The 13,680-nt window shown below is 34.4% G+C and overlaps 1 protein-coding gene across 1 annotated transcript; it reads right to left on the reverse strand.

The window, feature by feature from the left end:
- Positions 1 to 6,380: 6,380 nt before the first annotated feature.
- Positions 6,381 to 8,951, reverse strand: LOC126843281 (uncharacterized). Its single transcript, XM_050580697.1, has 9 exons — positions 8,712 to 8,951; positions 8,553 to 8,612; positions 8,205 to 8,468; positions 7,763 to 7,977; positions 7,286 to 7,421; positions 7,075 to 7,155; positions 6,979 to 7,014; positions 6,758 to 6,901; positions 6,381 to 6,690 (listed from the first exon to the last, which is right to left on the reverse strand). The coding sequence occupies exons 1-9, from the start codon at positions 8,809 to 8,811 to the stop codon at positions 6,554 to 6,556; spliced, it is 1,173 nt and encodes a 390-aa protein (XP_050436654.1). The 5' UTR covers positions 8,812 to 8,951; the 3' UTR covers positions 6,381 to 6,553.
- Positions 8,952 to 13,680: the final 4,729 nt, after the last annotated feature.

The raw sequence follows: 13,680 nt of genomic DNA on the forward strand, positions 1-13,680 counted from the left end.
GGGGGGGGTTTGGAGGGGTCTGTTAATAATTTTGATTAAACTGCTATTTTTCGAAAGCACTTCAAAGACCAAAATACACGAGCAATTTATTTACAATATATATTGATCTCGATAACGGGCTATGTATGAACATTTTCATCGACGTGCAGCGTTTGCCGGTCGCTTTTTGGTAGTCGGTATTTGGTTATCGCCGTGTGGAAAACAATAATTAAAACGCACCTTTTGAATGGCAATTTAGACAATTTTGTCATTACACTGTAATCATCATCGTTATCGGTTAATAACTGTTAATTATCGCCGAGTTTCAAAGGCAGAAGCACACACACACACACCGTGTACCTGCGTATCTCGGTACAAAAGTATATAGCTGTAGCTGTTATTTGTATGGCAAACTCTAATAAATTGCATGGACGTCGTTTTTGCCTGAACGGAATTCCACGGTTTTTCGCCAAACGTTTTCATTAAACTTTTGACATTCCACGCGAAATTCCATTGACGTTGACTCCGTGCACAACATATTATAGTGTGTATACAATATAATATTATCGTCTGGGTAGTAAAAGCGTTTGCTCCAATTAATTTCCGGCAGACGTACTTTGTCACAAATATTCATAAACGGCGGCGGCGGTGTAATTTTTTAGACCGTGTATAAGAGAGAGCACGGGCACGGGGGCTGTTTTAGAGTGTACCTATAATGATAATAGTAATATTATATTGTAATGGCGTTAAACAGTAGTGTAGTCGGGTCTCGCGCGTCCGATGAAAATTAATTAAAAACGTTTTACCCGGCGTTAATGGCCGCCGCCGATGTGTGAAAGGCGAATCCATTATTACACACACATGTATGTACCTATGTGTATATCCAACACGCACACGGTGTAAAACAAAACGGGAAGCGAAGAAAAATAAAAAGGTCATATAGCGTGTGCCGCCCACCCGTCGGTGTCTTAATGATTTTTCAATTAAAACGGACACACGGATGGGAAATTCGCCTCATCATTCACTGTCAACGGAACGTCCCATTGTGCGTTTGTGTCGACCGAAGAAACCGGAGGGGAAGGCAAATGTAAACGTGTACACTGTGTTCATTGTACACACACACACACACACAGACATACCGCACTAGTAGTATAGCGAGTTCACTCGGTCCGCGAAATTGATCGTTTTCGCCAAAAAGAAAACGCACGGTTTACTTATACAGTTTGACAGAACGTCATTAGCCGGGTCGAATGGCAAACGTTTGGCCGACTTGATTTGTCTAAAAGGCCACGGGTACCTCACTCTCGCTGAGAACTACCAGAGATAAGAGACATTTGATTAAAACATAAAAGAAAACAACAACAAAAAAAAAAAAGCCATGTAACTTTTTAAAACGAAAATTTGCTTACAAATAATATTTGAAATTGGCGTTAATTGAAATATAATGTTTATTTATAAAATGTATTAAATGTTGTCTTGAATAGTTTCATCCCATCATGTCTTAAACTGTTTCAATTTTGTAGACTTCTCGAATTACTACTCTGCTGCTGGCCGTCAATCAGTGCATTTTATTAACATTGTATTTTAGTAAACAGTACACTTGATTTTAAAAATATTGTTATTCAGATAAATTAAACATATATTATCTTTACATGAATATTGTCTTGAGCCTGGGGTAATAAGAAAAATAAGTGAAACTCTTAAAAAAAAAAAAGAGTTAAACAAGAGACTGATTATTATTATACTAAGAATATTATGCAGTCGCGGTAGAGTATCATCTTACTCTGCGTTGTGTCACTGTTAATGTTTTTAATTAATGAAGTTTTTACTCGGATAGTTCGTATTATATTTCCTTTTTATTCCCAGTGCTTTTATGTCCATATTAACGAGCGCCGACTTCCTAAGTACACATTTGTTAATGTAATCTCAATTAGTCAGGCGGATTTCGCAGTAGGTGTATACTTTTATTTTAACGCGTTGTTTTATTGAGTAAAACGCGTTATTTGATCTCGGACGAAAGTGTAAAACGCGTCGGTTCTCATAGTGTAATTAAAAATATTAGTTATGCACCCTTAAAATTATACTGTTACAATAATAATAATCAGTACATCTCTCATCCTTCCCATCTGCACATATTCACGACAAAAGGATTGAAGCTTGCACATTGTTCTATGCTTGTAACACTAATGTTTTATGTCACCGTTGAAAAAATAAAATTTTTTTTTAATTTTTTAAAAGGGCCACGGAACTAAGTACATACTGCATAATTTTTAATGGAAAAAAAAATGCGAAACCGAAATCGACATACTACTTTATTAGTAATAAAATACAAAAAATATTAAAATTGTATTGAAAAATATCTTAATGATGGAGTTTAAGATTTAGATAAATTAACAATATGAGTACGTTTAGAAAAATAAATACAAAGTCGTCCATCATTCAAGACGTTTCGTTAAAAATTAAATCAAATTTTGTTTTTGCATTTAGGGGTTGCTTCACACACGACGAGACAGTGGCCAGTGGTTTTATATTATAATAATAGTATTCATTCAATATAGATATCTTATTTATATTACCAACGAGACGCGTCGCTTCGGGCAATAACATAATATAAAGCATAATACCTCACCTATTGTGTTCTAAACCGACATGATTGAACATTGTTAAGATTTATTCGGAGAGAATACAACTTTATATGCTGGCAAACCACTTCAAACGACACTTTAATACGACTGCGGAATAAATCTCTTTGGGATTTTTTTTTTTTTTCTCATGATAAGGCCGAGTGAATCACGTCTCGGGGCAGATGACCAGAGAAAGGGACGGCGGAATGGAAAGAAGAAAAAAAACAACCATCCCCCAGGAATTCCATACAAATATTACAAAACTACTGCTTGCCGGTATACATATGATATATACACAAATATAGATAAATGTATAAATAATATATATACATAGAAGAGATAAGCTCGATATTTTGCTGTGCGTGTGTTTACACACTGGCACGATGAGGATAAGTACAGAGGACGACAAACGACCCTCGACCATCAATACGTCGTTATAAAATATTACTCTGAGCTATGTTCGCAGTCCCCCGGGAACTCACCTTGTATCCTGCAGCAGCAGCAAGGAACGCGGACACGACCGTGGAGAAATCTTCTTCTCCGACGCTAAAAAGCTAACAAAATGATTTGTTTTTGGCCCGGGGGCCGCTCTAGCATGTGCAGTATACATATGTATACCGCGTTGTAGTAAATCCCGGATTGTTCCCGGATATATTATATAATATTACTTTTGAACGCGGTTAAACGATGACCGACAGCCGGGATGGACGGTGGCCGTGCTGTTTTATTATCTTTCAAGTCAATTCCCCATTTCGCATACAGCTAACCGCTGCAACGATTCGTGAACGATATTTTCAAAACTTAAGTTACAGTGGGAAAATATGTATTGATTATTCTGAGACCGATTTTTTTGATTAGGAAGATATGGTGGGCCCGGACATAAAAATAAAAACGCTTAAAAACAAACGTTTTTAAACGTAATGTATCTAAAATATCACATAACAATTTTGTAAAAAATATAATAATTTAAATATTTTTAAAATGTAATAATACAGTTTAGTATTATTCTCGAGTAAAACATTTTGAACATATCAATATTCCGATTTTGCTTTTTGTGGGTACATGTTATTGGATTTTAAAAATGTACAAAATATATAAATATATATATATAAATAATTTCTTTAAATAGATTAAAATCAATCAAAATAAACAACCTGAGCCGTAGGGCTACCGGTGTAAGCTGTTGACTAGGACTTTGATTTCCTTAGTAACAATTCTGACCACGAGATCGGATCCGCTATGACCAACAGGTTAATTTTTGCATTTTTTTACAATTTTTTTTTACATTTTTTTTTTTAGCGTATGCAGTGATTTTACATTCACATGTGCCGCCGACAAAATGCTGTGCAGTATAAAATTAATATTATAGATGAATGAGCTTGAAAAATGTATATCTTTAATAAAAACCCATAGTTTTAAAAACTATACCGTTTTCTAGCTCTACATAGAAAACAACTGGTATGTGAATGACACAACTGTACACACGGCTGTGTCGGTAAAAAACATATTTGGTTACTTTACACATTTGTTAACTTAATAGAATGCAATAGAAACAAAACGGTCATACGAATAAATATTCAGTGCTCCGGGTTTCGAACCAAAAAACACTTTTAAGTAGGAATAAGTGTAAGACAAGGCAGATTGTAGACAAAATGACGTTTTCGAGTTTTTTCATCATTTTGAGCTTAATGATCTTATTAAGCCGATCAGTGCTATCTCTGGAAACTGGTTATAGTTACAACACAACACAACACATCACAATCGATGATCGCTATAGAGATTTGAAATGCGCGTACCTGTTTACCGTATTGACACATATGCGACTGACAAAACTGTTGTTGGAAGACAAACATACATCGACAGGCTTACCAGTAGGTTTGACAAACCGTTTTGAAAGCAGAGCGATGATATGTACACTGTACGTGTTCAACGAGGACATAATTGGTTCGTTGTGGATATTTTACTTGTACAAGTGTATATCACAAGCTTATTATCACAAGTTTATTCTTCGCAGTGAGGGACAAGTAAAAATAACGGCCATCGAGAACCTTTTGGACAATCATAATTACGTTATCGACAAATTACAAGAGGAGTCCGCCGATTGCCGAGAAGGTAACAAGTTCGACTCGTATGAAAACTGGCAAGCATTTTCAGCCAAGTATATGCAAAACGGTAAACACGACTTGCATGTAATACAAGAGGAAATAACGAGTAACTCTAATGAGCTTCGTAAATTGTTGACGATGAACCACGCACAAAGGACCTACGGAACACAATATGACGGACTGAGAGCTAATAATCTTTTCTTGAATAATCTAGGTTCTAAATTGGAAGTCAAACATCACTTGATGGCTACGCACAACGTGCAAGTGAATTGGCACGGAACTAATACAGCACTGCATAACGCGTGGAACAATGCGCACAACATGGATTGGCCCGTCAACCAGTTTTGGAAAAGCTGTATTAAAATGTACTACGATGTGAACTTGGACTTTTTGAAAACCATCATGTTCCGCTTATTGTGGAAAAATTTGCTGCTCGCCAAAGATTACGAAGGTAAAAATCGAGTTATTTATTTGCTCAAATTGAACACCTTGCTGGCAATTTTCGGGAGAATATTACGTCTACAAGGCGATCCTCACATGTTGTATCTGCGAAACGCTATAGGCGACCTCATCAAGGAAAACGACAGCATAGTGAAAATTATATACGAACTCGAGCATATACTGCATTCGATTACTTATTACCTGGATTGCAATGCGACCGACCCAATAGTTTTAGACAGCCCAGAATATAAGCAGCCCACTTCCCGTATGGATCAAAGAACATTCAATAAAAAGTTAATTATCGAACACACTTATCTGCATAACACACGTGCTTTCCTGTCCGAGCTCAGACTTATTTTCGAAAGTGTCGACTTGGATGTGGTTCGGTCGCTTATGAATTATTTAAATGTTTAATATTAATTACTAAGGGGCTTTCAAGTAAATTTTAAATATAGTTACTGCAAACGGTCATCAGCCATTTCTGTAAAACCTGTTAAGTAAGTACTTATGTTGTACTTACTATATTATTATACATATTGAAATAAGTATCAAAAAGTGTTTATATATATTTTATGTTTAACTGTTAAATAAAACTCATGTTTATGAATTATTAAAAGTATTGGATTTAATTTTGTTTTTGGTCTAAAATTAAATATTTTTTTAATTACCGTTCATGGAAATACAACCATTTAAATAGTAATAACATAAAACAAAAAACATACATAAATGTTTTGATTTGTAAAATTAGTAGCGTGTAAAAACAATACATCTTATAAAAATAATAAAATTGACAATGTTATGTAAAACACTGTGAGCATAATACATAATGCAAAACAGAACACGGTTATGAATGTGTTGAAACCATACTTAATGAATAATATTTTTAAAACTTATATTCTATGGTCAAATATATTGTTAAATTAGTCAAGTTATCTCTACTCATAGTATCTAGTCTCTTTACTTTTCTTCTTACTCTATTACATTTATTCCCTTTTTTCTGAAAGATCTTTAGTAACATACTAAAAGTTACTTAATATTGTATGAACGCTAGCACAGCTAGAGCGCGCTTTGTCAACAAAAATCAGTTTTTCGCAAATAACTCGTTTTTTATATGGAGATTAGAAGATACATACATATATAATTCACTGTGTGAAAGTTAATTTCCCATATGAGAATATTCTAATCATTTGTATAATATTATTGTTATCATTTTAATAAAATTATACTGCTTTTTAATAATCACATATAATACATTCAACATTTTTTTAAATCAACAGGTAGATTGATATTAATTTTTTATTGGACATAAATAAGTACACAATGTGTTATCGTCTGTTTTTTATTTTAAATATACATAATCTGTTGCTAGTTGCATATATCAAATTATGTGTTTTTGGGCTGAATTTATGTACTTTCTGGGCAATTTGGTGGATTTTGTTCGCACCCTCTGAGGCACACGCCCGTAAAGACGTCGCATGCATTTGGACAGTTTTTGGGACACGTTTGTTGACAATCACGACCAAACGTTCCTGACGGACAATCTGGAACGTTTAATAATCAAGTGCTTTAACTCCGGACAAACACATACAATGCTAATCAAATGTTTACCTTCGTCACAAAAACGTCCAGTATAGCCAGGTGCACACGAGCATCCATAACGTGAAGTGCAAAATAGCTTAAGCTTACAAAACTCCATGTTCCGCGTCGAGCATATTCCGGAACAGTCGGCTCCAAATCTGTTTAATCCGCACTCTGAAATATCAATAAACTAATTGATTCACACAATTTACCGTATTGGCTATGTGTACCTACTAAAAATTAAAAAATACCTTTGTTAGAATACACCGAATCCTTTGGCTCAGCACCTATCGAAATTCAAAAATGTATTATTGTAAATTAACATAACAGTGATCGCTTGCAATTACCGTTTAAATAATAAGCGCTGGCTTTATGAATTTTACTTGATCTAATTTCACTTGCAGATATTTCATAAATGTCTCCGTCTTCTAAAATAATCAACAGATAAATATTAAATTATTACAGTTGACTAATAATATGTAAAATATTCCTCTAGGAGTATGTATAGCCTATGTAAGAGCATTAGTACCCTACATTTGATATCTACACAGTATTTACCATTATTGCAATCAGCTATTCTTTTGATTCCAAACCTTTTTTTGAAAACCGTCTTGGGATGACTTATAACCAGATCATAAGTTGAATTTTCTAAAAACAAGCTGTCGGTTCGCAGTATTACCGTCGCCGATTCGTCCTGTAAATTTGTTTAACTTAAAGGAAAGATATGTAAACTTAACAAACTAATTGAAAAAATAAACATATACCTATATTATTAGGCACAACAAAACCATAAATCGGAAAAAAATTAATTTCATTTTTGTGTTACATGCGCTACTCATATAGTAGTTTAATTGTATTCAGTATTTGTCAACACCAAGTTGATCATTCACCGTAAATGATCAATGATTAAAAAATAAACCATAGTATTTGTCAAAAACAGACAAAGGCCTTTTATTGAATTTTATTTGTTTAACACATTTTTTAAAATTTATATCCGTGCAATTTCTATTAAATAGTATAAATAAACAATCGTACCTGAGGTCGTGTCGTAGTTTTTAGTTTATGTGATATAATTGGCTCACTATTGCCTCTTTCATAAATCATTAAATGTTTATAATCCTCGGACCAGCTGTCTGATCTATATGTTATTGATACACATCCTTTAGCGGTTTCTTTTGGCGTCCAACTGATATTAAACGTGCTCGAATGACCTAGTATGTTGTTCTGTAACAGACTTCCTGCAGCCTGTCCTGTTTTAAAATTGTATTCTCGTGTTAAAAAGTATTTATGGAGGATGTATAACTATAAGATCTATAGTGATAATCGATACGCATTGAATGTAAATCTACCCATCAGGTAGTGTCAACAACGGTCAACGAGTTGAAAACGAAAGAACTGTGTACATCTAAAAATTGTGTGTTTATCTTTTTGGTTGGTTAGCAGATTAAAACTTACCGCCTTAACTGGGTTTACTTACTGGTTTCGAAACCTATGAAAGGTATCCATTTCTCGTACGTTGAACAGATATTCCAATACAACGGGTCGTACTCGACGTGATTTTTTGTAAAATAATTTCCACGGTAATGCGAGTCTACAATGAATTCTAGGTCTTTGTTCTTCGACCTCAAAACTCTTCCATTAAATGTGATCGGAACACCAATAGCGTTAGTCCTGGAATGAACTTCGCCACCATCACATCCGTAATTCTTGAAATCGTCGAAAAATTGATCCGGCCTCGCACCTGATTTGGATATTGTTTTGTAAAAATAAAAACGATTAAGGGTGAAATAGAAAATATTATGTCAATAAAGAATATCAATTATACATTTAACCGAGTTTATGGAGTTTCCTCGTAGTCTGTAAACGACTGTGATGTCAAAATCCACTGAGAACAAAAATAAAATATTTCCAGTATAATGTAGAATATGTAAAAAGAACTTTACCCAATGTCAACAAACTAATAGGTACTAATAAGTTCACCTACCTTCCGAGTGAAGTATATAATCTGCTGTATACCGGTCAGCAAACGTTTTGTTAAACAAAAATATTCCAAACACATAAATTATACACTTGAGATTCATCATGTTCGCGCACTGTAGGTTCTCTGACACACTGAAGCTTCTTGAAATAATACAGCTAGTCGTAGGCTTGCCGAAACCTACCGAGTTCCCTGCCTATTATATAGGGTGCTGAGTAAGTAGGTTTTGGGCGACAAGTAACGGTCAGTTGAAGTATGATCGTTACACGGTGTAGATAAAGTTATTGAATCCGTACTTTGGACCATAACCAATACACGTTTTTTTTATACTCATTAATTAATAAAATTACAGTACATTGTCTAAACTAAATTAATTACACATTTTTATGGGCGGTACTAGAATTTCAGGTACATTATCACAACAGTTTAAATGCTTAGGAATCATTTATGAAATATTAGTGTCATTTAAGTATATTCCATTTTCAGGTAAAAGATGATTTTAAAAAAATCCACAAATATTATTACCCGCGTGAAAATGTATTGTTTAACCTTTATTTCCTCGAAATGTTGTTAAAAAAACAATTATTAATAACAATACCAAGATTGAGAAAAAAATTTGATGAATTGTCAGGAAAACAAAGATATCTAATAGGTTTTCCCTATCATACTTTTCGTCAACACTGTTCATAGGTCACGCCAATTCGCGTACTTGTTAATTAACTGGTTTTCCCAGCCATAATTAAGTACCTCGTCGAATAAAAGCAAACGCGATAAAGATTTAATTAATTAATATAAAATAATAGTTTAAAATTAAGTATACTTAATAACATGTTTGTTTTTGTTGAATTTCAGACTGCTTGTTATCATTGTACAGGAAATTACAATAAAGACTAATAACGCACGATTGACTAATGCATTGACCCGCCTGCACAATGCAGTTTTATTCATTTTTCTTGTTTTCAAATATTTAGCTTCGTTATTGATATACATATAGATTGCTACTTTCAAACGTAAACAGGTACGTGCCGTTTAAACGAGCCGATTTTTGTTACGTTATAACTAATAACGTTAATTCTTATAACTTGTAAGAATTTTAAATAATAAGAATTCCCAATAAATTCTCGGTCTTGGGAATATTAACGTCGCCGATTGGTCCTGTACATTTTTTAACTTTAAGGAAAGATATATAAATGTAACAAACTAATTGAAAAAAATTTACTTATTATTAGGCACAACACATGAATGAACTTGAAAAATATATATCTTTAATAAAAACCTATAGTTTTAAAAACTATACCGTTTTCAGGCTCTACACGGAAAACAACTGGTATCAGAATGACGCATATGAAGTATACACGGCTGTATGTCGATAAAAAACAAAAAAAAAAAACATATTTGGTTACCTTTACGCATTTGTTAACTTAATATTACAATAGAAACAAGCCGGTCCTACGAATAAATATTCAGTGCTCCGGGTTTCGAACCAAAAAACACTTTTAAGTAAGAATAAGTGTTAGACAAGGCAGATCGTAGACAAAATGACGTTTTCGAGTTTGTTCATCATCTTGAGCTTAATGATCTTTTTAAGCCAGTCAGTGCTATCTCTGGAAACTGGTTATAGTTACAACACAACACAACACATCACAATCGATGATCGCTATAGAGATTTGAAATGCGCGTACCTGTTTACCGTATTGACACATATGCGACTGACAAAACTATTGTTGGAAGACAAACATATACCGACAGGCGTGCCAGTAAACATGACAAACCATTTTGAAAGCAGAGCGATGATATGTACACTGTACGTGTTCAACGAGGACATAATTGGTTCGTTGTGGATATATTACTTGTACAAGTGTATATCACAAGCTTATTATCACAAGTTGATTCTTCGCAGTGAGGGACAAGTAAAAATAACGGCCATCGAGAACCTTTTGGACAATCATAATTACGTTATCGACAAACTACAAGAGGAATCCGCCGATTGCCGAGAAGGTAACAAGTTCGACTCGTATGAAAACTGGCAAGCATTTGCAGTCAAGTATATGCAAAACGGTAAACACGATTTGCATCTAATACAAGAGGGAGTAAAGTGTAACTCTGATGAGTTTCAAAAATTGTTGACGATGAACAACGCACAAAGGACCTACGGAACACGGTATGCCGGATTGAGAGCTAATAAACTTTTCTTGAACAATCTAGGTTCTAAAATTGAAGTCCAACATCGCTTGATAACTACGCACAACGTGCAAGTGAATTGGCACGGCACTCATACAGCACTGCATAACGCTTGGGACAATGCGCACAACATGGATTGGCCCGTCAACCAGTTTTGGAAAAGCTGTATTAAAATGTACTACGATGTGAACTTGGACTTTTTGAAAACCATCATGTTCCGGTTAATGTGGACAAATTTGTTGCTCGCCAAAGATTACGCAGGTAATAGCCGAGTTGTTTATTTGTACAAATTGTACAACATGCTGGCAATTTTCGGGAGAATATTAAGTCTTCAAAGCGATCCACACATGTTGTATCTGCGAAACGCTATAAGTGACCTCATCAAGGAAAACGACAGTATAGTGAAAATTATTTACGAACTCGAGCATATACTGCATTCGATTACTTATTACCTCAAATGCAATGCGACCGATCCAATAGTTTTAGACAGCCCAGAATATAAGCAGCCCACCTCCCGTATGGATCAAAGAACATTAAATAAAAAGTTAATTATTAAACGCACTAATCTGAAAAACACACGTGCTTTCCTTTTTAAGCTCAGTGATGCTTTAAAAAGTGTCAACTTTGATGTAATTCGATCGCTAATGAATTATTTAAATGTTTAATGGTAATTGCTAAGAGATTTTCAAGTAGAGTTTTACCTGTAGTTTCAGTGTTGTAAAACTTCCTCTAAATGTTAAATATAGTTATTGAAAAATGGTCACAAGCATCCATTTTTGTAAATCTTAAATTTTAATTTAAAATAAGTATTAAAAAATGTTTACATATATTTTATGTTTAGCTGTTAAATAAAAGTCATGGTTATAAATTAAAAATTATCTTCTTCTTCTTCATTGGCATAACAACTCTTCAAGAGTTTTTGCCGCCACCGACACCTCCTTCCACTCTTCTCGGCTTTGTACTTTTTCTTCTCAATTTGGTATCCCTAGTTTCTCTAAACTAGTTTCTCTTTAAAAATATTGGATTAAATTTTGGTTAGTAAATTTTGATCCAAAATAAAATATTTTTAACTAACGTTCATAAAAATACAACCGTTTAATTAGTAATAACATAAAACAAAAAACATAAATAAAAGTTTTGATTTGTAAAATATGTAGTGTATAAAAATAATATTATATCTTATAAGAATAATAAAATTGACAATGTTATGTAGAACACTAAGTGTGAGTATAATTACATAATGGATAACAGAATACGGTTGTTATTCAATTTATCGAAATGTTTTGCATCGGTACGAGAAAAAACAATTATTAATACAATTTGTTATTGAGAATAAAATTGTATGTATTTTCAGGAAGACAAAGTTTTCTTACAGGTTTTTACTATTAAACTTTTCACCAATACTGTTTACAGATGACGCCAATTCGCCTACTCGTTGATTAACTGGGTTTTCCAGCAATAAAGTACCTCGTCGTATAAAAGCAAACGCGAAAAGCATTTTAATCAATATCAAATAATAGTTATAGTTAACACGTTCACTGTCCTAATGTTAAATTAAATCAAAAGTTATCAGTCCTATGATCCATATATGGGTCACGTTAAACCTATTTTAGTAGTTCATGTGGTACACGTGGTTCATTTCAAACATTTATTTCTCTGGAGATTTATTTGTATGGACTATATTCTATGAAATTCATAATAACACCGTTGGACAGGTGAGATGATAGGGACTTAATTAATTATTTAATTAATAAATTAGGGACTTGTCTATAAATAAATCATGAACCACATAGGGGTCATCTGACAGTGAACGTGTCAAGTATACTTAATAACATGCTTGACCCGCCTGCGCAATGCAGTTTTAATCGTTTTTCTTGTTATCAAATACGTAGCGTACCGTTATTAAAATTACTTATTTCTACTTATAGACTGCTACTTTCAAACGTAAACAGGTACGTGCCGTTTGCACTGGACCTGGATTGATTTTAATTTTAATTTTCTGTAAATAGCCGCGTTCGATTTTCTTCCAGCGAAAGGGCTTAACCGTTGGCATATTCAAAATATATTCGCCCAAGTCTCTTTGGCCCCTTCTCCCCCCCCCCCCCCCATCATCTTGGATCCGCGCCCGGTCGTGAGTATAATATGTACCGGAATTCGCGTCGAACTATATATTTTTACCGAGCGAGAACAACGATCGTGGACGCGTTAAAACATATATTATACATACTTAATAGATTAACATGGCGTTTAAGCGCTAAGCTACACTGCTACTGCGGAGCGGGCCTCATTACACACGCACATTAGACGCGTTGAACTTTCAGGGAAATTCACTGCCAAAGGATCCAGAGGGCCGTAACTCACAGGCTCAATCGGCCCGGTCGGCGTGCAGCAGTACGTCTTGACGGGAACATATTATTACATTAAGTACTATTATTATACCTGCGACGACGACAACGAGCAATTATTATTGCCGTCGGTGGATTTATACTCGTGCTCTTACACTTATACTCGTCCCATTAACAACATTGTTGCAGCCCGTTCAAGTGTTGTGTGTAGGAATTTACGGGCAAGTTATACGAGCCGTGTGTGTATATTAGTCGCCGGATTTACAATATCCGCCACCACCACCACTACCACCACCGCCGCCGGGGAAAAGGGTTGAAATCGCGTTTAAGTATACACTGGCAACAATTATACAGCGCAACGATACCGTTAAAAGAACGGAGAAGCCGAGGAGGTGTTATTATAATAATAATAATGTAATGCACATAATATGTGATGTTCAGGGTACAGC

This window comes from Adelges cooleyi, unplaced genomic scaffold (assembly GCF_023614345.1).
Source record: "Adelges cooleyi isolate 19-005CV unplaced genomic scaffold, UGA_ACOO_1.1 ACOO_flye_CR_arks_rails_tigmint_CR_PRNA_574, whole genome shotgun sequence".
Classification (NCBI taxonomy): domain Eukaryota; kingdom Metazoa; phylum Arthropoda; class Insecta; order Hemiptera; family Adelgidae; genus Adelges; species Adelges cooleyi.